Below are 25,521 nucleotides of genomic sequence, written 5' to 3' on the forward strand. Positions count from 1 at the left end.
GTCCGGTCGGCTCATTTTTGCGCCGTATGCGCTTTTACAACCGGACCTAAAACTGTGGTCAACCACGGTTTTAGGTCCGGTTGTAAAAGCGCATACGGCGCAAAAATGAGCCGACCGGACCGAACGTTTCACTCCGGTCGGCTCATTGAAGTGAATGACATACGGGAGCGCATACGGTGACATACGGGAGCGCGAGCTTTTAGCTCCCCCCTGCCGTATGCGCTCCCGTATGGGACAAAACGTAGTGTGGACCCAGCCTTAGAGATGAGCGAACTTCCAGTAATTCAATTTGTCACGAACTTCTCGGATCGGCAGTTGCTGACTTTAGCCTGCATAAATTAGTTCAGCTTTCAGGTGCTCCGGTGGGCTGGAAAAGGTGGATACAGTTCTGGGATACTCTCTCCATGGACTGTATGCACCTTTTCCAGCCCACCGGAGCCCCTGAAAGTTGAACTAATTTATGCAGGATAAAGTCAGCAACTGCCGGGCTGCGAGGTTCCTGATGAATCGAATTACTGTAACTTCGCTCATCTCTAATCCCTATCTTCCTCCAGGGATGCTGAAACTATGGCGTTTTTGCTGAAAAACTGCCATATCGAAGCAAAATGCAGGGGTCAGGGGAAAGAACGTCAAACCCAAAAGCGAAAAGTCGTTTGGCATTTTGGGTTTACTTATTTATTCATGCTAACGGAAAACCGCTGTGCTGATGTTTTGGTCAAAAAAGCCCAAGTAAAATTCTAGCCTAACCCTTCTTTTTAAAGGGTTACTCTGCTCCCCAGCGTCCGGTACATTGAGTTTCCGAACGCTGTGTGCGGGCTTCCGTGTTCACGCCCGCTCCATCGTGACGTCACACCACGTCATGTGACGTCACGTCCCGCCCCCTCAATGCAAGTCTATGGGAGGGGGCGTGACGGCCGTCTCTCTCCCTTCCCATAGACTTTCATTGAGGGGGGCAGGCCGTGACATCACGAGGGGGCAGGAGTGAACACGGAACCCTGCACACAGCATTCAAGAACTCAATGTTCCGGACGCTGGGGAGTGGAGTAACCCTTTAAAGCTCTTCATATGCACTCTATCCCAGTATACTAGGTTTAGTGTTGGTAAACTAGCTATCAGTTTCTCTCTAACCCTTTAAGGACCAGGCCAATTTTATTTTTGCATATTCTTTTTTTTCTTCCTCGCCTTCTAAAAATCATAACTCTTTTATATTTCCATCCACAGACCCATATAAGGGCTTGTTTTTTGCACAACTAATTGTACTTTGTAATGGCATTACTCATTTTCCATACAATGTATGGTAAAAGCCCAAAAATATAATTTTTGTGGGGAAATTGAAAAGAAAACTGCAATTTTGGAAGGTTTCGTTTTCTAGTATTACACTTTACAGTAAAAATTACATGTTTTCTTTATTCTGTGGGTTAATATTATTAAAATTACGGATGTCTCGATACCATTTTTTTAAGACCAAGTACTGATACTTTTTTTTTTTAAAGTACACACCGATACCAATTACCAATACTTTTTTCAATGTCATGTGACAAGTTTTTTTTTTTTACGGTAAAAAAGGGGTTGTTTTTTTGTTATTATTAATTATTATTTTTATTAATATTATCATATAGTCAGGGCCGTAAATGTCGGCGCTCATGAAATTTTATCAAGAAAATCAAGTATTTCTCACAGAAAAGGATTGCAGTAACACATGTTTTGCTATACACATGTTTATTCCCTATGTGTGTATTGGAACTAAACCAAAAAAGGGAGGAAAAAACTGCAAATTGGACATAATGTCACATCAAACTCAAAAAAAGAAACGGGCTGGACAAAATTATTGACCTTTCAAAATTGTGGAAAAATAAGATAGTTTCAAGCATATGATGCTCCTTTAGATTAACCCGCCGCCGCCGCTGCTGAGGTCCGGGATGCTCGTCCCAGATCCTCAGTAGACAGCGGTACAGAGCCGCATCTGCAGCTTACACAGAGGAGACGTGACCTCTGCCCCCACGCAGCGCGCAGTACAGGCGCCGGTGACGTCACTCATCGGCGCCTGTACTGTGGAGGGGAGAAGACGTGGCCCCTGCTGCTGAGGAGATCGCTGCGTGGGATATCAGGTGAGCATCCTTTTTTTAATTATTTCTTTTTAACCCTGCCTATACCTATGGGGGGGTGCTCTGCATATACTGTACCTATAGGGGAGGGGGGTGGCTCTGCATATACTGTACCTATAGGGAAGGGGGGGAGGGGGGGTGCTCTGCATATACTGTACCTATAGGGAAGGGGGGAGAGGGGGGGCTCTGCATATACTGTACCTATAGGGAAGGGGGGGTGCTCTGCATATACTGTACCTATAGGGAAGGGGGGGAGAGGGGGGGTGCTCTGCATATACTGTACCTATAGGGAAGGGGGGGAGGGGGGGTGCTCTGCATATACTGTACCTATAGGGAAGGGGGGGAGAGGGGGGGGTGCTCTGCATATACTGTACCTATAGGGAAGGGGGGGAGAGGGGGGGGTGCTCTGCATATACTGTACTTATAGGGAAGGGGGGAGAGGGGGGTGCTCTGCATATACTGTACCTAGGGAAGGGGGGGAGAGGGGGGTGCTCTGCATATACTGTACCTATAGGGAAGGGAGGAGAGGGGGGGTGCTCTGCATATACTGTACCTATAGGAAAGGGGGGGAGAGGGGGGGTGCTCTGCATATACCTATGGGAAAGGGAGTGAGAGGGGGGTGTAGCTCTGCATATACCTATGGGGAAGTGGGGGTGTAGCTCTTCATATACCTATGGGGAAGGGGGGGGGGTAGCTCTGCATATACCTATGGGGAAGAGGGGGGTGTAGCTCTGCACATACCTATGGGAAAGAGGTGGGGTGTAACTCTGCATATACCTATGGGAAAGAGGTGGGGAGTGTATCTCTGCATATACCTATATTAAAGAGGGGGGGTGTAGCTCTGCATATACCTATGGGAAAGAGGGGGGGCGTGTAGCTCTGCATATACCTATGGGAAAGAGGGGGGTGTAACTCTGCATATACCTATGGGAAAGAGGGGGGGGTGTAGCGTAGTTCTGCATATACCTATGGGAAAGAGAGGGGGGTGTAACTCTGCATATACCTATGGGAAAGAGGGGGGGGGATGTAACTCTGCATATACCTATGGGAAAGAGGGGGTTACCTGGCTACCTACCTACCTGCCCTTTTACTGTGCAGGACACCAAGGAGGGCATTATTACAGTTTGTGGGCGTATAGATGGGAAGATTGTGTAGAGGAGGGGAGGGCACTGAAAAAATGAGTCTGACATGTTTTCCTGCAGATGTTAAGAGATCCACATGGCGGTCTTATCCGGACGGAGAAGAAAAGGAAAGAGGATGCCGCTGATCAGAAAAGATGTAATTGTGAGTCCCAAAATGTAACTGTAATCACTTATATGGTATACGCATCCTGTGTACAGCTGATATCTACCGCCATATGGTCCTGTATATAATCACTTATTTGGTATACAGATCCTGTATAATATACTGGTCTGTGTATAGTGGTTTTATTCAGTACAGTTTGACGGTATTATCCAATTATTTTGTGGTGGTATATATTTACTCCTTGTTTACCAGTATTATTAGTCATGGAAATTAACCTACGTTAAAGTGTTTCTTACATATATAAATTTTAATTTTTTGTGTGTGGGATTTGGGTGGAATAGGAGCGTGGCAGAAGATTGATGAGCTGCAGAGCCTAGAAGGGGCCCTTGCCTTTTTTCTGGTCCGGGGGCCCCGGGTGTTGTCAGTCCGCCCCTGGGGGGAGGGAGGAGGTGTATTTAAGGGGTGTGTGTGTGTGGGGGGGGGGGGGTGCCAAACAAAGGGTCCGCCCCGGGTGCCAAAGGCTCTAGGTACGCCCTTGACCTGGGGCAAGTAACAGGTGTGGGCAATATAAAAATCACACCTGAAAGCAGATAAAAAGGAGAGAAGTTCACTTAGTCTTTGCATTGTGTATCTGTGTATGCCACACTAAGCATGGACAACAGAAAGAGGAGAAGAGAACTGTCTGAGGACTTGAGAACCAAAATTGTGGAAAAATATCAATAATCTCAAGGTTACAAGTCAATCTCCAGAGATCTAGATTTGCATTTGTCCACAGTGTGCAACATTATAAAGAAGTTTGCAACTCATGGCACTGTAGCTAATCTCCCTGGGCATGTACTGAAGAGAAAAATTGATGAAAGGTGTCAAAACAGGGTGGTCCGAATGGTGGATATGAAGCCCCAAACAAGTTCCAAAGATATTCAAGCTGTCCTGCAGACTCAGGGAGCATCAGTGTCAGCGCAAACTATCTGTCGACATTTAAATGAAATGAAACGCTATGGCAGGAAACCCAGGAGGACCCCACTGCTGACACAGAGACATAAAAAAGCAAGACTACATTTTGCCAAAATGAACTTGAGTAAGCCAAAATCCTTCTGGGAAAATGTCTTGTGGACAGATGAGACCAAGATAGAGCTTTTGGTAAAGCACATCATTCTACTGTTTACCGAAAACGGAATGAGGCCTACAAAGAAAAGAACACAGCACCTACAGTGAAATATGGTGGAGGTTCAATGATGTTTTGGGGTTGCTTTGCTGCCTCTGGCAAGGGGTGCATTGAATGTGTGCAAGGAGTCATGAAATCTGAGGATTAACAAAGGATTTTGGGTTGAACAGTACAGCCCAGTGTCAGAAAGCTGGGTTTGTCTCAGAGATCTTGGGTCTTCCAGCAGGACAATGACCCCAAAGATATGTCAAAAAGCACCCAGAAATGGATGGCAACAAAGCACTGGAGAGTTCTGAAGTGGCCAGCAATGAGTCCAGATCTAAATCCCATTGAACTCCTGTGGAGAGATCTTAAAATTGCTGTAGGGAAAAGGCACCCTTCCAATAAGAGAGACCTGGAGCAGTTTGCAAAGGAAGAGTGGTCCAACATTCCGGCTGAGAGGTGTAAGAAGCTTATTGGAAGCAACTGATTTCAGTTATTTTTTTCCAAAGGGTGTGCAACCAAATATTAAGTTAAGGGTGACAATAATTTTGTCCAGCCCATTTTTGGAGTTTGGTGTGACATTATGTCCAATTTGCTTTTTTCCTCCCTTTTTTGGTTTAGTTCCGATACACACAAAGGGAATAAACATGTGTAGAGCAAAACATGTGTTACTGCAATCCTTTTCTATGAGACAATCTTGAAAAATTTCAGGTGTGCCAACATTTACGGCCATGACTGTATATAAAATTATTTTATTTCAACTTTTTGAAAAGGGGGGTGATTCAAACGTTTATTAATTAAGAGGTTAATTCATTATTATTTTTTTTTCACAATGTACACTGATCAATGCTATGCCATAGTGTTATCGGCGCTCCTTTACTACCTGCCGGCAAGGGTCCCGCCAACAGGTATCGTATACCGGTATCCCAGTATCGGTATCGGGACATCCCTAATGTTTAGATATTTTTTTATGTTTATGGCTTTCCCTGTACAGGATCATAAACCTAATATGTTTATTAATTATCTTTTTATGCATTCTGGGTAAAAAGGGCCATTAAAATTTTTATTGGGGAGGGGTGACATTTTATTTATTCAATTTTTTTACACTTTATGTCCCCACGGGGGACTATTTATTTAGCAATCTTTAGATTGCAGATTACAGATACCTCTGTCCGCCTTCTTGGATGATCGGATCCCAACAGGTGTGCCGTGGACGATCCGATCACCCATTTCAAGTGCCAGATTACCACAAGTTGCCATGAGCTGTACTACGGCATCTATGGGAGTTAATGGCGGACATCAGCGCGATCGCTGAAGTCTGCCATTACCGGCGGGTCCCTGGCTGCTGATAGCAGGTGCTCATGTAATGTATAGGATGTAAATGTACGTCCTGATGCGTTAAGTACCAGGGCACCAGGACATACATTTACATCCTATGTCTTAAAGGAGTTATCCAGGAATAGAAAAACATAGCTACTTTCTATCAAAACCCGCTCCCCGTCTTTCTTCAGGTTGGGTGTGGCTCTCCAGCTCAGTTCCATTGAAGTGAATGGAGCCAAGTTGTAAAACCACACCCAACCTGGAGACAGACGTGGAGCTGTTTTTGAAAGAAATTAGCTGTGTTTTTCTATTCCTGGATAACCCCTTTAAAAGGATAAAGGAGTTGACCATTCTGATCTCAAATATTGTGTGTTAAAATGTATGTATTTTTTTTTAAATATACTCTGTGTCTTAGTGCCTTGCCATTTCTATTTGTTGTCACTGAATGGAAATTTTTGTCCTAGAGACTGAAAAGCTGTGTATTACATCTAATTATGGTTTACAAGTTATTGCAGTAGCATTAGGCAGCATGTAACAAGGTGGATAGAAGAGTTACAGACTTGGGGGTCTGGAGGATTTATCATTTCCTGTGCCAGTTCAGAGTGGCAAAGTTGCACAATTTTTGTTGCAAGCTGTTTTTGTGCAAAGCATGAGTTTGTGCAACTTCTTTTTCACAAAGGCGGGGCTTGTGTTGTGTGCAGTTTCCCAATCTGTGCTGGCACAGGGAATAATAAACTCCTACCTTAAATGACAAATACAGCTATAAGGGGATTTCCTCTGTACCTCCATTAGTAAACTCTGATCCTTTGGCGCAGGACAAGACTCCACAGCTAATGCAAACTGCTCCAAGGTAACTAGGAAATACAAAATAATAATGAATTAGTACACTTTACAGATACATATGTCTGTCCACATATACATATGCCCTGCAAAAGCAATACCTGAACACAGTTGCTTCAATTAAAATATATTAGGTGATTACCACTCCTGTTTTTCTTTTCACAGCATGCAGTTTTATGAAGTAGGAGAAACTGAAGCTTCACACACCTCCTCTCCCTTCTTTTAAAAGGATTTCTGCTCACTACCATTAATGCTCACCACATGCTAATCGCAATTGTCCATTCATTATCATCACTGTTCTATTTCTCATTTTACGTCCTAGTAACATGGATATTACACAGACATCAGAGATTACACGGACATCAGAGATTAAATGCTCTACCTCAGACCAAAACCTAGTGATAAGCAGCCAGGACCAATAAATATGGTAGTGTGATGTCCCAGTACAGGTACACGGTCCTGCACTACCTGTAGGCCCTGTCAGGTTGAGTCCCTCAGTGACCTGGGGGCTCCCCTGCAGGGTCTCCTCTTGTTGTCTCCCTGTTGTTTTATATGGTGTGTATGTCACTTTAATGCATAGACAGGATCCCTATGTAAATATAGTATAAAGGACCTGTGGGAGGTCTCAAGGACCTGTGAGTAAGCCTGTCACATGTTATGTTATGCAGTCACATGATTTGTTGTCACATGTACTCCCAGAGAGCACCAGCTTAACCCCATGACCCACAGCTTGAGCAATGGGCTTTAGTCCAGCCCCCTACTATATAAAGGGGCGGCCATTACAATTCACTCTCTTAGCACTTACCACCAGCTACCTTACTGAGTTCAGCTACCAGAGAACTCAGGGCAAGTGATCAGCATCTGGAAGGCCACAAAGCTACCGTCTCTCCAGTAAGTCTCAAGTCTATGTCTGCTGTCACTGAAACTAGTCAAGTCCTGCACATAGTCAAGTCAAGTCCTGCACATAGTCAAGTCAAGTCCTGCACATAGTCAAGTCAAGTTTAATTACAAGTCAAGTTTATTACAAGTTTATTGGTCCAGCAAGCTGCAAGGTCCTCTGGGTCTCTGTCTGTGAAGATAATTACACCTGTCTTCTACTCAGTAAAGCCTCTGTTTAACCATAACTGGTTGTGGACTCTTTATTCACTACTAGCCCATGGGATAACTGAGAATCCGGGCGTGTGGTGTACAAATCTGTTTAACTTTCTGGCACCAGTTGATTTATTAAAAAAAAAAAAACAACGTTTTCCACCGGAGTACCCATTTAAATATAATTTGCTGGCCATGGATACATGGGGAAAGAATTAGCCCTTAAAGGGGTATTCCGGGAAAAAACTTTTTTTTATGTATCAACTGGCTCCAGAAAGTTAAACAGATTTGTAAATTACTTCTATTAATTTTTTTTTAATCCTTTCAGTACTTATGAGCTTCTGAAGTTAAGGTTGTTCTTTTCTGTCTAAGTGCTCTCTGATGACACGTGTCTCGGGTACCGCCCAGTTTAGAAGCAAATCCCCATAGCAAACCTCTTCTAAACTGGGCGGTTCCCGAGACACATTTCATCAGAGACCACTTAGACAGAAAAGAACAACCTTTACTTCAGAAGCTCATAAGTACTGAAAGGATTAAGATTTTTTAATAGAAGTCATTTACAAATCTGTTTAACTTTCTGGAGCCAGTTGATATATAAAAAATGTTTTTTTCCTGGATAACCCCTTTAAAATAAGTAAAATACTTTTGTAGGTTATGTCTATAGTCTGGAGTTCATTATCACTATGTGTAAATGTATATACAGAACACTTTTAAAGTTTAGGTATATCATTGAGTATTAAGACAATCTTGTTATTTTAATGTAATAAAATTCTGTACATTTTATTTTACAGCTCCTATGTAGAGCTATGAGTTTCTATGGTTAAAGGCTAAATGCAAACCCTTTATAGTATGATCAAATGTATTTCCATATGTCCCCTACACCACGTATATATATATATATATATATATATATATACACACACAAATGTTCTACAAGGCTGTGAATAACCTTTAAATAGTCACTGTCACTTCAACAAACTCTGCATAACACAATAGTACAAGTGAATGTATGAAACGCTGTCATATGTCCTGATAGAGATGCCTCTGTCTCTATCTATCCCCTGCACTGATCACTAATTCTGAATTCACTGCTAAAATATGCCTAAATACTATTGAAAGGCTGTGGCCCTAATGCATGTACTTAGTAGTTACCAATGTCCATGTAAAAGAAGCCATATTTTTTTACAAAAATGTGGGGGAGATTTATCATCTCATTTAGAGCTTTATTTTTTTGCTTATTCCAGGTGCACAAACTGTTGCACGTGCACCTTAGTACTTTATGTGGGTACCCATAATGTAGCAAACAGCCTTACTTAAAGAAGTTGTCCATAAATAAAGCTGATGTACATAAATGCCTTTGGAGAGCACTTTTAAAAAGTCTCACAAAAAGTTGCAACTGCAAGTTTCTTTTCTTAGGAAAGTACAACATGGCGTTCTGAAGCGATTCATTGTTTTTTGCTTATGTGCGTCAAATGTATCAACCCCCCCCCCCCCACCCATGATAGTATAATAAATGTGTCTCACATAAGAAATACAAAAGCAAGAAAAAAAACAACTCACTTCAAACTCACTTTCCAAAGACAATAATGATAAATCTCCCCCTATGTCCGTAAAATTGAGTTAAATTTATGGATTTATTTTTGGAAAACAATGGCCCAGATTTAGCAATCTGCCTGAAAAAACAGACAGTGCCAACTTGGATGGACAGACATTAAATCCAACAAATTCATCAAGGTGTCAAGTGTAAGTTTACACCAACGATTTTTTTGCTTCAAGTAAAACTGTCAGCTCCCCCCCCGCACTAACCAGCAGTACTGGCTGGTAGTGCAGGGGACGCTAATCAGTTTGATCCTTACTGTAACCGGATCCGCCGCACCATTCGTCGGCCGTAATCTTAAATTTTTCGGTATATTCAAATGAGGTGCTAACTGGCACTCTGACGTCCGTGCTGGGCCACAACGCCGCCAAGCTCATCAATATTCCTTCCCTCCCTCTGCCTCTCCCTCTTCTCCCCGCTCTGTAATGAAGACAGAGGGGAGGAATATTGATGAGCTGGGCGGCGCTGCGGCCCGGCACTGACGTCAGAGTGCCAGTTAGCACCTCATTTGAATATACTGAAAAATTTAAGTTATGATTTTTTCCAGACGTACTAAAAAATCAAACCTATATAAGTAGGGTATCATTTTAATCGTATGGACCTACAGAAAAAAGATAAGGTGTCATTTTTACCGAAAAATTTACTACGTAGAAACAGAAGCCCACAGAAGTTACAATGAAAAAACGAATGTGCAAAAACAGAAAAACGCTTGGTCCTTAACCCCTTAAGGACCAGACCAATTTTATTTTTGCATTTTCGTTTTTTCCTCCTCGCCTTCTAAAAGTCATAACTCTTTTATATTTCCAGCCACAGAACCATATGAGGGCTTGTTTTTTGCATCACCAATTGTATTTTGTAATTACATCACTAATTTTACCATAAAATGTACGGCGCACCCAAACAAATATTATTTATGTGGGGAAATTGAAAAGAAGACCGCAATTTAGCACATTTTGGAAGGTTTTGTTTTCACACTGTACACTTTACGGTAAAAATGACATGTTTTCTTTATTCTGTGGGTCCATACGATTAAAATGATACCCATGATATATGCTTTTCTATAATTGCACTACTTAAAAAAAATCTCAAACCATTTTAACAAAATTAGTATATTTGAAATTGCCCTACTTTGACCACCTATAACTTTATCATTTTTCCCGATATGGGGCGATATGAGGGCTCATTTTTTGCACCATGATCTGTAGTTTTTATCAGTACCACTTTTGCTTAGGTTTTACTTTTTATACATTTTTTATTAATTTTTTGGGGAATAAAATGTGACAAAAGCAAAAAAGCAGCAATTTTGGACAATTTTTTATACGCTTACGCCGTTCACCGTACGGGCTAATTAACAATATATTTCAATAGTTCAGACTTTTACACACGCGGCGATACCAAATATGTGTATTCATTATTTTTTTTTTTGCTTTTTTGGGGGTAAAATGGGAAAAACTGACATTTTACTTTTTATTGGGGGGAGAGGATTTTTCACATTTCTTACTTTTTTATTTTACATTTTTTTACTTTACTTTTTTTTTTTTTTTTGTACACTTTTTATGTCCCCATAGGGGACTATTCATAGCAATTAGTTGATTGCTAATACTGTTCAGTGCTATGTATAGGACATAGCACTGATCAGTATTATCGGTGATGTTCTGCTCTGGTCTGCTCGATCTCAGACCAGAGCAGAAGACCACGGGAGACGGCCGGAGCCAGGTGAAGGGACCTCCGGCCGCCATGCTGGATGATCGGATCGCTGCGGCAGCGCTGCGGGCGATCCGATCATCCATTCAAAGTACCGCACTGCCGCAGATGCCGTGATCTGTATTGATCATGGCATCTGAGGGGTTAATGGCAGACATCCGCACGATCGCGGATGTCCGCCATTACCGGGGGTCCCTGGCTGCTGATAGCAGCCGGGACCTGCCGCGCATGACGCGAGCACTGGATCATGGCAGCACGTAAATGTACGTCATGGTGCGTTAAGTACCATGTCACCATGACGTACATTTACGTCCATTGTCGTTAAGGGTTAAAAGACTGCATAATAAAAAGTTGTACAACTTTCTTTTATATTATAATTTCTCATAATTCCTTTGAATGTTGGTTGCTGTTACTTAATGGGAATGTTACTGAATGGGCAGAATTTTGTTTACACCGGTGGCTGAATATCATGTATCCGATATAAGCAAACCTCTGTGTTCCAGACAGACAGCATTACAAATTGATAAAATTAACTTGCACTACATTGAAACAAACTATCAGGAAAGGAAATTCATGCAGCTTATCTATTTACCTAGGATTCACTAGACTGGATAGAATTGTAGCAATGCCAATCAAGAACTGGGGTACTTCTTGCTACAAAAAATGCCTTATGTCTGCTCCCAGTCCTGCCAGTCAAAACCCTATGGCTCTTTCGATACCAGGTCTCCCCAAGGCCTATCTGGACTATGCCGATGTTTTTTGCAAAAAACAAGCAGAGACTTTGCCTCCTCACAGGCCTTATGACTGTCCTATTGATCTCCTCCCTGGTACTACTCCCCCCCGGGGCAGAATCTATCCCCTGTCTGCTCCTGAAACACAAGCCATGACGGAGTACATCCAAGAAAATTTAAAAAGGGGATTTATCCGCAAGTCTTCCTCCCCTGCCGGAGCAGGGTTCTTCTTTGTCTCCAAAAAAGACTGTTCCTTACGACCATGCATTGATTACCGCGGTCTTAATAAAATCACTATAAAAAACCGCTATCCCCTGCCTCTTATCTCGGAACTCTTTGACCGCCTACGTGGCGCCAACATCTTTACCAAATTGGATTTAAGAGGTGCATATAATCTCATCCGCATCAGGGAAGGGGACGAGTGGAAGACCGCATTTAACACCAGAGACGGACACTTTGAATATCTGGTTATGCCCTTTGGGCTTTGCAACGCCCCTGCCGTCTTCCAGGACTTTGTAAATGAAATTTTTCGTAATTTATTATATACCTGTGTTGTGGTCTACTTGGACGACATTTTGATTTTCTCTTCTAACCTCGAAGAACACCGCCGTCATGTCCGCCTGGTTCTTCAGAGACTCCGGGACAATCAGTTATCTGCCAAGATGGAGAAATGTCTCTTTGAATGCCAATCTCTTCCCTTCCTAGGATATTTAGTCTCTGGCCAGGGACTTCAAATGGACCCGGACAAACTATCGGCCGTGTTGGATTGGCCACGCCCCTCCGGACTCCGAGCTATCCAACGTTTCTTGGGGTTTGCCAATTACTACAGACAATTTATTCCACATTTTTCCACCATTGTGGCCCAAATTGTGGCCCTAACCAAGAAAAACGCCAACCCTAAGTCCTGGCCTCCTCAAGCGGACGAGGCGTTCAACCGTCTCAAAACTGCCTTTTCTTCTGCTCCCGTACTCTCCAGACCTGATCCATCTAAACCCTTCTCACTAGAGGTAGACGCCTCCTCGGTGGGAACCGGAGCTGTACTCCTACAAAAAGACTCTTCTGGACATAACATTACTTGTGGTTTCTTTTCTAGGACCTTCTCTCCGGCGGAGAAAAATTACTCCATTGGTGATCAAGAACTACTGGCCATAAAACTGGCCCTCGAGGAATGGAGGCACCTGATGGAGGGGTCCAAATACCCAATTATTATATACACTGATCACAAGAATCTCTCTTATCTTCAGTCTGCCCAACGGCTGAACCCACGCCAGGCTATGTGGTCGTTGTTTTTTGCCCGTTTTAACTTTGAGATTCATTTTCGCCCTGCTGACAAGAACATCAGGGCTGACGCCCTCTCTCGCTCCTCGGATGCCTCTGAAATGGAAGCCTCCCTGCAATACATTATTCCTCCTGAGTGTCTGATCTCCGCTTCCCCAGCTTCCATCAGACAAACTCCTTCTGGAAAGACCTTCGTCTCTCCACGCCAGCGCCTCAGGATCCTCAGGTGGGGACACTCCTCACATCTCGCCGGCCATGCTGGCGTCAAAAAGTCCATCCAGCTCATCTCTCGTTTTTATTTGTGGCCTACCCTGGAAGCAGATGTTACTGATTTTGTTCGGGCTTGTACAGTCTGTGCCCGGGAAAAAACTCCTCGTCAGAAGCCTGCCGGCCTCCTTCATCCTCTGCCTGTTCCTGAGCTACCATGGTCTCAAATTGCTATGGACTTTATAACAGACTTACCTTTATCCCATGGCAACACAGTCATTTGGGTGGTCGTTGGTCCTTTCTCCAAGATGGCACATTTTATTCCACTTCCAGGTCTTCCTTCTGCGCCACAGTTGGCGAAAAAATTTTTGTGCACATTTTTCGCCTTCACGGGCTTCCAACACATATCGTCTCGGATAGAGGCGTTCAATTTTTGTCGAAATTCTGGAGGGCCCTCTGTAATCAGCTTAAAATCAAATTAAACTTCTCGTCTTCCTATCATCCCCAATCCAATGGGCAAGTGGAGAGCATTAACCAGGTTCTTAGTGACTATTTGCGACATTTTGTTTCCTCCCGCCAGGATGATTGGGCCGATCTTCTACCATGGGCCGAATTCTCGTACAATTTCAAAGTCTCTGAGTCCTCCGCTAAATCCCCGTTCTTTGTGGTGTACGGCCGTCACCCTCTTCCCCCCCTCCCCACTCCCACGCCTTCTGGTTTGCCCGCTGTTGATGAGGTTACCCGGGACTTCTCCACCATCTGGAAAGAGACTCAAAAATCCCTCATACAGGCCTCATCCCGGATGAAGAAACATGCCGACAAAAAAAGAAGAACTTCTCCTGTCTTTGCTCCTGGAGACAAAGTGTGGCTCTCCGCCAAGTATATCCGCTTCCGTGTCCCCAGTTATAAACTGGGACCACGTTATCTTGGACCCTTTAAAATCAAGTGCCAAATCAATCCTGTCTCCTACAAACTCCTTCTTCCCCTTCTCTCCGTATTCCCAATGCTTTTCATGTCTCTCTCCTTAAACCGCTTATCCTTAACCGCTTCTCTCCCAAGGTTATTGCTCCTACTCCTGTCTCCGGGTCCTCAGATGTCTTCTCGGTTAAAGAAATTCTAGCATCCAAGACGGTCAGAGGTAAAAAAAAAAATTCTTGTAGATTGGGAGAATTGCGGCCCTGAGGAGAGGTCATGGGAACCCGAGGATAACTTATTCTCAAATTTTCAGGTTTTAAAAATAGGGGGAGACCCAAGGGGGGGTACTGTTACGCCGAGCGCTCCGGGTCCCCGCTCCTGCCCGGAGCGCTCGCAGCGTTCTCCTGTTCGCAGCGCCCCGGTCAGACCCGCTGACCGGGAGCGCTGCGATAATGTCCCTAGTCGGGATGCGATTCGCGATGCGGGACGCGCCCGCTCGCGGTGCGCATCCCGACCCGCTTACCAGACTCGTTCCCCGTCTGTGCTGTCCCGGCGCGCGCGGCCCCGCTCCCTGGGGCGCGCGCGCGCCTGCTCTCTGCGATTTAAAGGGCCAGTGCGCCACTGATTGGCGCATGGTTTTAAGAAGTGTTCACCTGTGCACTTCCCTATATTACCTCACTTCCCCTTCACTTCCTTGCCGGATCTTGTTGCTATTGTGCCAGTGAAAGCTTTCCTTGTGTATCCCAAGCCAGTGTTGCAGACCTCTTGCCGTTGCCCCTGACTACGATCCTTGCTGTCTGCCCTGACCTTCTGCTACGTCTGACCTTGCTCTTGCCTAATCCCTTGTACCGCGCTTATCTCAGCAGTCAGAGAGGTTGAGCCGTTGCCGGTGGATACGACCTGGTTGCTACCGCCGCTGCAAGACCATCCCGCTTTGCGGCGGGCTCTGGTGAAAACCAGTAGCAACTTAGAACCGGTCCGCCGATACGGTCCACGCCAATCCCTCTCTGACACAGAGGATCCACCTCCAGCCTGCCGAATCCTGACAGCAAGAGAGACTTGGAGCAGTTTGCAAAGGAAGAGTGGTCGAACATTCCGGCTGAGAGGTGTAAGAAGCTTGATGGTTATAGGGAGCAAATGATTTCAGTTATTTTTTTCCAAAGGGTGTGCAACCCAATATTAAGTTAAGGGTGCCAATAATTCTGTCCAGCCCATTTTTGGAGTTTGCTGTGACATTACGTCCAATTAGCTTTTTTCCCTCCCTTTTTTGGTTTAGTTCCAATGCACACAAAGGGAATAAACATGTGTATGGAAAAAAATGTGTTACTGCAATCCTTTTCTGTGAGAAATTTAATTTTCTTGAAAAATTTCAGGGGTGCCAACATTTACGGCCATGACATAGAAACATAGAATGTGTCGGCAGATCGGAACCATTTGGCCCATCTAGTCTGCCCAATAATCTGAATCCTATCAATAGTCCCTGGCCTTTTCTTATATGAAGGATAGCCTTATACCTATCCCTATCTAATATGAAGGATAGCCTTATGCTTATCCCATGCATGTTTAACCTGTTCAGGACGCCGGGCGTATGCATACGCCCTGCATCCCGAGTCCTTAAGGACGTGGGGCGTATGCATACGCCAGTGGAAATTCCGGTCCCCGCCGCTAGCCGGTTGGGGACCGGACCGGAATGCCTGCTGAAATCATTCAGCAGGCATCCCGTGCAAATGCCTGGGGGGGTCCTGAGACCCCCTCCCCCCCATGTCGGCGATCGCAGAAAATCGCATGTCAATTCAGACATGCGATTTTCTGCTATCCCGGGCTGATCTGGTTTCTGGTGACCCGATCACCCGGAAAATAGAGATGATCGGAGCTGTCAATGACAGCTCCAATCATCCTGAGGGCTAGGAGTGAGGTTGCAGTGCTGCGATCTCCTCCTATCCCCTGCCATTGGTCAGAACAGATTCTGACCAATGGAAGAGCAGGACAGTGGGTTGCCATGGCAACCCCCGTTCTGCCCATCCCTGAATGTCGAGGCGAACATGGACAGAAGATGGAGGCCGGTACCTGGAGGAGAAGATGCCTGGGGACCCCCCGATCGTTGCTGAAGACTGCTGGATCCTGGCTCAGGTAGGGAAACTACGTGGGGGGGGGGGGGGGAATGAAAGTGAAAGTAAAGTGATCTTTACTGTGGCAACCGCTAGGAAGGCATGCTGGGAGTTGTAGTTTTGCAACATCTGGAGGGTCACAGTTTGGAGACCACTGTTACAGTGGTGCCCAAACGGTAGCCCTTCAGATGTTGCCAAACTACAACTCTCAGCATGCCTAGACTGCCCAGGCATGCTGGGAGTTGTAGTTCTGTAACATCTGTCCCTTCAGATTTAGCAATTTTCATGACATTTTTTAAATTTGCTGCTCTACTTTGAAGCCCTATAATTTTTTAAAAAATATGTCCATTTTATGATGCCAACATAAAGTGGACATATTGTATTTGTGAATAAAAATAACATTTATTGGGAATATCCATTTTCCTTACAAGTAGAGAGCTTCAAAGTTAGAAAAATGCGAAATTTTCAAAATTTTCATGAAATTTGGGGATTTATTACCAAAAAAGGATGCAAGTAACGCCGAAAATTTACCACCAAAATAAAGTAGAATATGTCACGAAAAAACTGTCTCAGAATCAGAATATCCGTTAAAAGCGTTTTCGAGTTATTAATTCGTAAAGCGACGGTGGTCAGAATTGCGAAAAAGGGCTCAGTCCTTAAGGTGAAAAAGGGCTGCGTCCTTCACTGTATTTGCAACGACCATCACTGGTGGAAGGCTATTCCATGCATCCACTACTCTCTCAGTAAAGTAATACTTCCTGATATTACTTTTAAACCTTTGCCCCTCTAATTTAAAACTATGTCCTCTTGTGGTAGCTTTTCTTCTTTTAAATATGCTCTCCTCCTTTACCGTATTGATTCACTTAATGTATTTAAAAGTCTCTATCATATCCCCTCTGTCTCTTCTTTCTTCCAAGCTATACATGTTAAGGCCTTTTACCTTTCCTGGTAAGGCTGCATTCACACCATGTTTTTGCAATACAGTTCCCGTATACGTTTTCTATGTGAAAACCGTATGGAACCGTATTGGAAAACGTATGCATTGACTCTCCATTGAAAACCGTATGTGTCCGTTTTGCATCCTGTACGGTTTTGTCAGGTCTTTTTCCTGTACCCAAAACTGTAGTCTACCACGGTTTTAAGTCTGGTTGAAAAACTGTATTAAACCGTATACGTTCTTTTTTAACATGGGAGTCAATGGGAACCGTACAGAACTGTATGTGCATACAGTTCCATCCGGTTTTCACCATACAGTTTTTGACTTTGCACAGGTTTTTTTTCTTGGAATTTCAATCAAACAAGTAAAACTTTATTCAAAATGGAGTGAAAAGTTAAAAACGTATACGTTTTTTTCTTAAAAAACGGATGCAACCGGATATCAGTTTTCAAACCATATACGGTTTTTAACTGTATACGGGTTAAAATTTGTACACACGTTTTGATACAGTTTAGTCAGGTTTTGAGGAATCCGTTTTCCTCAAAAACCTGATACGGGAACTGTATTGCAAAAACGTGGTGTGAATGCACCCTAAGTTTTATCTTTCAATTCATGTGCTAGTTTAGTAGCTCTTCTCTGAACTCTCTCCAATGTATCTATATCCTTTTGGAGATACGGCCTCCAGTACTGTGCACAATATTCCAAGTGAGGTCTCACCAGTGTTCTGTACAGCAGCATGAGCACTTGCCTTTTCCTACTGCTTATACCTCTCCCTATACATCCAAGCATTCTGCTAGTGTTTCCTGCTGCTCTGTTACATTGTCTTCCTACCTTTAAGTCTTCTGAAAGGGTTTTTACACCCCAGGTGCATTATCTTGCACTTATCCACACTAAATTTCAGTTGCCAGAATTCTGACCATTCTTCTAGTTTTCCTAAATCCTTTTCCATTTGGCATATCCATCCAGGAACATACATATCTTCAAAAAGACATACCTTAGCATTGAGACCTTTTGCGATATCACTAATGAAGATATTTAAAAAAATTGGTCCCAGTACAGATCCCTGAGGTATCCCACTGGTAACAAGACCTTGCTCTGAATATACTCCATTGACTACAACCCTCTGTTGTCTGTCACCCAGCCACTGCCTAATCCACTCAACAATATGGAAGTCCAAGCTCAATGGCCCACATTTATCATTGTCTTTAGACAGTTTTTTGTGTCTAAAAAGGGGCAAAAAAAGGAGCAAGCAGGGTTTTTTGCGCCTTTATTTGCGCCTTTTTGTTTACACATTTCTGCTGATTTTGAGTTGCAATCCACTGATTTTGGCAATACAGATCATATGGAAGGGTTTTATCAACTGCGCCTTTTTGTGAAAAGGAGCAAAAAAGGCGCAAAGCCACTGAAAAGTCTCTAAAACTACACCAGCCCAGACATGGTGTAGCTTTTTGGTGTATGTCAAGACAGAAATTTCAGAAAATTTGACCTGCACAAAATTTATCAAATGCTCTTGGACCACTTAATAAATTTGGTGCTCCTACACATTATCAGCACACAAAAAAAAAAGTTGTAAAAAAATGCTTCACTTACACCTACAATGATAAATGTGGGCCAATGACTGCAGTTTATTGATAAGTCTTCAATATGGGACAGTGTCAAAAGCCTTTCTAAAATCTAGATATGCGATTGTGGTGGTCTTAGGGGATGAAGCCTTGTGGGGTGTAGGGTAGTTAGGGTGTTGCTGTTCGGTATTATAAAGGGCGCTGTTAACCCTTGTCTCTTGTGATGCCAGGGTGAGGGTTAAATACCGTAATCCTAATAGGCCTATTGCCACCCTTCCCAAGAGCAATAGGTGAATGCAGAATAAAATTGTCCACAACCACTGTTAACTGAAAACTTGCAGGAACTTTTACTGAAGAATTTCTGTACACGAAGCAATAGTAACAGTCCAGATAAGAGAGTCTCTACAGATATGGCTGAGCAGCGATAAATACATATTTATACTTATATTTATGTGACCTTCTATCTATATATATAAAACTCAACGTGTGCGTGTGTGTGTGTGTGTGTGTGTGTGTGTGTATGTATGTATGTTCCACAAAAACTTCCAAACGGCTAAAGATATTAACATGAAACTTGGCACACATGTTTCTTATATGTGAACAACAAACATAGGATAGGTGATTTAACCCTTACTCACCCCCATTTGCCAGGGGCGGGGCTTATGTTTAAAGTCCCATGCAAGTCAATGGGAAATATATGTTACCGCATAACTTCCAAACGGCTGGAGATATTTTGATAATACTTGGTCACATGTTACTTATATGTCCACTTAAAATATAGGACAGTTAATTTAACCCTTCACTAATCCCATTTATGAGGGTCAGGGTTTTTGTTTAAAGTCCCATGCAAATCAATGGGAAATGTATGTTCTCACATAACTTCCGTACGGCTGGAGATATTTCAATAACTGGTACACCTATTACGGGTCGGGATAGGAGGTCGGGATGGGAGGTCGGGATAGGAGGTCGAGACTGGAGGTCGGGATAGGAGGTCGAGACTGGAGGTCGGGATAGGAGGTCGAGACTGGAGGTCGAGATAGGAGGACAGGATAGGAGGACGGGATAGGAGGACGGGATAGGAGGACGGGATAGGAGGACGGGATAGGAGGACGGGATAGGAGGTCGAGATAGGAGGTCGAGATAGGAGGTCGAGATAGGAGGTCGAGATAGGACGACAGGAAAGGAGGAAAGGAAAGGAGGTCGGGATAGGAGGTCGGGATAGGAGGTCTGGATAGGAGGACAGGATAGGAGGTCGAGATTGGAGGACGGGATAGGAGGTCGGGATAGGAGGTCGGGATAGGAGGTCGGGATAGGAGGTCGGGATAGGAGGTCGGGATAGGAGGTCGGGATAGGAGGTCGGGATATGAGCTCGAGATTGGAGGACGGGATAGGAGGTCGAGATAGGAGGACTGGATAGGAGGACTGGATAGGAGGACGGGATAGGATATCAGGCTAGGAGGTTGAGATAGGAGATCGAGATAGGAGATCGAGATAGGTCAGGATAGAAGGTCGGGATAGAAGGTCGGGATAGGAGGACGGGAAAGGAGGATGGGATAGGAAGACGGTATAGGAGGTCAGGACAGGAGGTCGGGATAGGAGGTCGAGATAGGAGGACTGGATAGGAGGACGGGATAGGAGGTTGAGATATGGGGTTGGGATATGACAAGAATATATGAGGACTGGATATGAAGTCAAAAGCTTCCTCCTTTGTTTATTTTCCTCCCCAACAGGGATTAGGAAGGAAAAACCGGGCAACGCCGGGTACTCAGCTATTACAAATATAAATTAACTGAGGGGTGACAAGGGGATAACTATAGAAGAGGGACCCCAACATTCCTAGGGACTCTGACTATGGGGACCTCTACAAAGGTACAGTATGAAATACGGTACCGGGACACCACACAATGTCTTCTGCCCCTCCTCCATCTATTATTTTAGTCACCCAGTCAAAAAAATCAATAAGATTTGTTTGACATGATTTTCCTGAAGTAAACCCATGTTGTTTTTCATCTTGCAATCCATGGGATTTTAGATGTTCCACAATCCTATCCTTTAGTAGGGTTTCCTTTAATTTTCCCACTATTGATGTCAGACTTACTGGCCTATAGTTGCTTGATTTTTCCCTACTACCTTTCTTGTGAATGGGCACGACATTTGCTAATTTCCAATCTTCCGGGACGACTCCTGTTACCAATGATTGGTTAAATAAATCAATGGTTTTGCTAGTTCACCACTAAGCTCTTTTAATAATTTTGGGTGGATCCCATAAGACCCCTGTGAATTATTTGTCTTCATTTTTGACAGGAATCATAGAACCTCTTCCTCTGTAAAGACACATGCATCAAACGATTCATTAGTCTTCCTCCCTAATGGAGGTGCTTTTCCTTCTTTTTCTTCTGTAAAAACTAAACAGAAGTATTCATTAAGGCAGTTGGCTAGTCCTTTATTCTCTACTATATACCTTTCTTCCTTTGTTTTTAATTTAGTTATTCCTTGTTTTAATTTCCACTCCACTTTCCAGGAAACTGTTCATCTAGGAATGCTCGGACCTGACACCCATAATGTGGTGGTGCACCATCTTGCTTACGTTATGGGTGTCAGGTCCGAGCATTCCTAGATGAACAGTTTCCTGGAAAGTGGATTGGTCGTCGGGGGCAAGTTGAATGGCCCCCAAGGTCTCCCAATCTGACCCCCTTAGACTTTTATCTTTGTGGTCATCTGAAGGCAATTGTCTATGCTGTGAAGATACGAGATGTGCAGCACCTAAAACTACGGATACTGGAAGCCTGTGCTAGCATTTCTCCTGCGGTGTTGCTATCAGTGTGTGAAGAGTGGGAGAAGAGGGTTGTATTGACAATCCAACACAATGGACAGCACATTGAACACATTTTATAAGTGGTCAGAAACTTGTAAATAACTCATGAAAGAATAAAGTTACATTAAAACCAAGCACATCATTGTTTTTCTTGTGAAATTCCCAATAAGTTTTATGTGTCACATGACCCTCTTCCTATTGAAAAAACAAAAAAGTTGGATTCAAAATGGCCAACTTCAAAATGGCCACCATGGTCACCACCCTTCTTGAAAAGTTTCCCCCTTCACATATACTAATGTGCCACAAACAGGAAGTTAATATCACCAACCATTCCCATTTTATTAAGGTGTATCCATATAAATGGCCCACCCTGTATATTCGTCTACCCCATGACTAACATTCAGTAAATTACCTATTAGCAACGGTTTTACACTGTGAGTCACATTCTAACCGATGACATTTAGTTCTCCTTTTTATTGTTTTGTTATCTTACATGAAAACTTAATATCCTTCTTTTGATAGGTTGGAAACCATTTCGAAACAGTTTACCATAAGCCTGCTAAAATGGAATTTACAACAAGCCCTCAGTTTACATGTGTTAGCATTTTTATTATGTATGTAATGCTATGGTAAAATATTTAAAGGAGTACTGTGGCGTAGGACAATTTATCTCCTAGCCAAGGGATAGCAGATAAGTGTCCAATTGCATTTGGTCTGACCGCTGGGACCCCCGTTTCCTGCTGTGGTCTACACAGCTCGTTTCATGCGTAGAGCTGGGAAATTTCAAAACTGGTTGCTCCCATATGCTAGCCAGACCGGTGCCGAACCACATTAGTTTAAATGCGTCCACAGAAGTTAGATAGTGACTCCGGTCGGCTAATTTTTGCCCCATAACCGGTTTTGTGGCAGGACTGAAAACCGTGGTATGCTATGGTTTTCCGGTGGATACCAGTTCATAACAGTCCGTATACAACTCCCGAAGCATCCTCACGCTGAACAAATGACACATGCAAAATGGCATTACCTAAAAGAACACTCATTACAAATATAATATGCATGTTAGCCTGGTGACACTCATAACAACAAAAACAACAATACTTATATTGTATAAAAGAGCATGTTGGCTCTTCCAGTCACATAGGGGTGCATTTAATTTATGAAATTTTTCACCCATCATCGTCAGTGAACAATGCCAAGAACAACTAAACAACCAGGCATTGCAGAAGTATGTTCCATATTCTGCTTTGTTAAGGGAATACAATGCATATATTTCTGCTAATTTTAAAGGGGTTTTCTGGCATTAGCACTCTCAGCAGTACCCATTTTATAACACATTGGAATTAGTAAATCTTCCATACAGTGTGGATGTAATTTACAAGCTCACATCACTTGGTCAATGAGCACCTATCTTTCATTTTTTCCCTATAAATAGCTGTTACGCCGAGCGCTCCGGGTCCCTGCTCCTCCCCGGAGCGCTCGCGGCGTTCTCTTCTCTGCAGCGCCCCGGTCAGAACCGCTGACCGGGAGCGCTGCACTGACATTCACGAGGGGGATGCAATTCGCATAGCAGGACGCGCCCGCTCACGAATCGCATCCCAAGCCACTTACCCGTCCCGGTCCCCAGCTGTCACGTTCTAGCGAGCGCGGCTCCGCTCTCTAGGGCGCGCCAGCTCTCTAAGATTTAAAGGGCCAGTGCACCAATGATTGGTGCCTGGCCCAATCAGTCTAACTAGCTTCCACCTGCTCCCTGTCTATATAACCTCACTTCCCCTGCACTTCCTTGCCGGATCTTATTGCCTTGTGCCAGAGAATGCGTTTAGTGTTGTCCAAAGCCTGTGTTCCAGATCTTCTGCTGTTGCCCCTGACTACGACCCTTGCTGCCTGCCCTGACCTTCTGCTACGTCCGACCTTGCTCTTGCCTTGTCCTTTTGTACCGCGCCTATCTCCGCAGTCAGATAGGTTGAGCCGTTGCCGGTGGATACGACCTGTTTGCTGCTGCCGCAGCAAGACCATCCCGCTTTGCGGCAGGCTCTGGTGAATACCAGTAGCAACTTAGAACCGGTCCGCCAGCACGGTCCACGCCAATCCCTCTCTGACACAGAGGATCCACCTCCAGCCAGCCGAATCCTAACAATAGCCCAAATAAGAAACAGAAAAATATCTCTTTCACCAGTTTTAACCCCTGGGTATGAATGCCCAGTTAAGTGTCATGTAATGTACCAATCTGTACATTTGGTATAATCTTGCAGGGGATGTCGGGAAAAACAATGATGCTGGAGAGCGTCTGGTGGCCTGCCCACCTATCTGCATTTTTTGGGGAAAATGTGTTTAGCTTTTATCAGTTTGTCTGCACTTATTTTGTAACAGCTCAGGTACTAATATTAAAATAAGACATTCTAAGCAGCTCTTATTCTATACTAAATAAACAATGTACAAGTACTTGGATGGTCTTCCAGTGCTCATGGGAACTAAGCAAGCGGGTTGCTACTACAAAATTAGGATCCTCTCTATTATCATTACAGTTTGTGTTGTGTCTGAGAGTCCTCATTTCTACATGTAGTTTACATTCATGCATCCTGTGTCAATACAATGGATTCCCTTTTCATTTTATCCCTGTCACCACTTCCCCCACCTTTATACTATTTTAATTTAGCATTATAGTGCATGTCTTTAGGAAAGCAATAATCATTTCCATCGTCTTTAACTCTGTCAAAATATGCAAAAAGGTGGGTTTTTTGTTAATGCTTGCCTTGTTAAAAATTATCTTCTCCTGGCTGTCTTTTTATACCAGCCTACATGACTTAGGCTGGGATCACATAAGTGCGGCGTCCAGCTCCGTGAACCCAGCTTAAAACTTACTGCAACTGATGCCACAACTGATGACAAAAATGCATTCGTTTGCATCAGATGTTTAGGATTTGGTGTTCATTAGTTGTGCATGCTGGACAGGGGAATGCAGCAAGATGTCTCCAGCACTTATGCAACCTTTTCCACTGTCCGGCGGCCAACATGAGATGCCAGATGAATGTGAACTGTCCCATTCAAATGAATTGGATCAGTTTTACAATCAGTTTTTCTCTGGTGCTTTTTCTACAATGCTGTAGGGAAACACCATCAGATATATGTGAAGGAGGCCTTAGAGTGTGGGGGATTTTTATTGTGTTTCACACACATGCATTTGTAGCCATTTATGGGTCTGCAGAAAATGCTATAGAAAATGGCTTTTCCAATGTGGCATGTATTTTAGGCTATTTTTGGCCCAAGTCACAGATGCTCAAAAATTACCTTTTAGGATAGATAAAACACAGCTGTAAAATCCATATAATAAATGTGTGACTTAGGAGAAAAAAAATTGTGAAAAAACTATTTTTTTAACAGTTTTTGAGCCATAAAACAAGAGTGTCTGGATGCTGCATGTGCTATATGTACAGTAAGAAGATGAAAAAACATAAAAAGTATCAAGCTTTTAAGATGAATTCTTCCAATGTATTTAATGTATGGGAATACTCCTGGCCTACTATTATCCTTCAGACCTGGAAGATTTTGTCTGCAGCCGACAGTGAGCTGTAATGTTACACACTCTATCCAAACACACGTTCCAAATAAATGATTTACAGGAAACACGGAAGGAGTCAAAAAAATATCTATATCCATTAATTATTAACTCACTCAGCTTATAGAACCAAACCTATAGCTTTTATCAGATCATACAGTATACAAGCATATATTAAGTTATTTTCACCTCAAGGAAGATCAAACATTGTCCACTTTAAATGTCATATCCCTGTAGAACAGTCACAGTCTGCCGTGTTTCACGAGTCCACTGACCTTAAATAACCCACTACCTGCATTAACCTGAGTGTTTCCTAGTTAGTCTCTCCTCATCCTTTAACCTCTTTGTTGTTGTGATGATTCCTTTGT

The 25,521-nt window shown here is 43.5% G+C and overlaps 1 protein-coding gene across 8 annotated transcripts in view; it reads right to left on the reverse strand.

The window, feature by feature from the left end:
- ACOXL (acyl-CoA oxidase like) overlaps positions 1 to 25,521 on the reverse strand; it is a 555,195-nt gene that overhangs the window by 114,504 nt on the left and 415,170 nt on the right. For all 8 annotated transcript variants that reach the window (XM_056567227.1, XM_056567224.1, XM_056567226.1 and 5 more), the window contains one exon: positions 6,601 to 6,671. In XM_056567227.1, the coding sequence (XP_056423202.1) occupies positions 6,601 to 6,671 (71 nt within the window). The remainder of the gene's footprint in view (positions 1 to 6,600; positions 6,672 to 25,521) is intronic.

This window comes from Hyla sarda, chromosome 3 (assembly GCF_029499605.1).
Source record: "Hyla sarda isolate aHylSar1 chromosome 3, aHylSar1.hap1, whole genome shotgun sequence".
Classification (NCBI taxonomy): Eukaryota; Metazoa; Chordata; class Amphibia; order Anura; family Hylidae; genus Hyla; species Hyla sarda.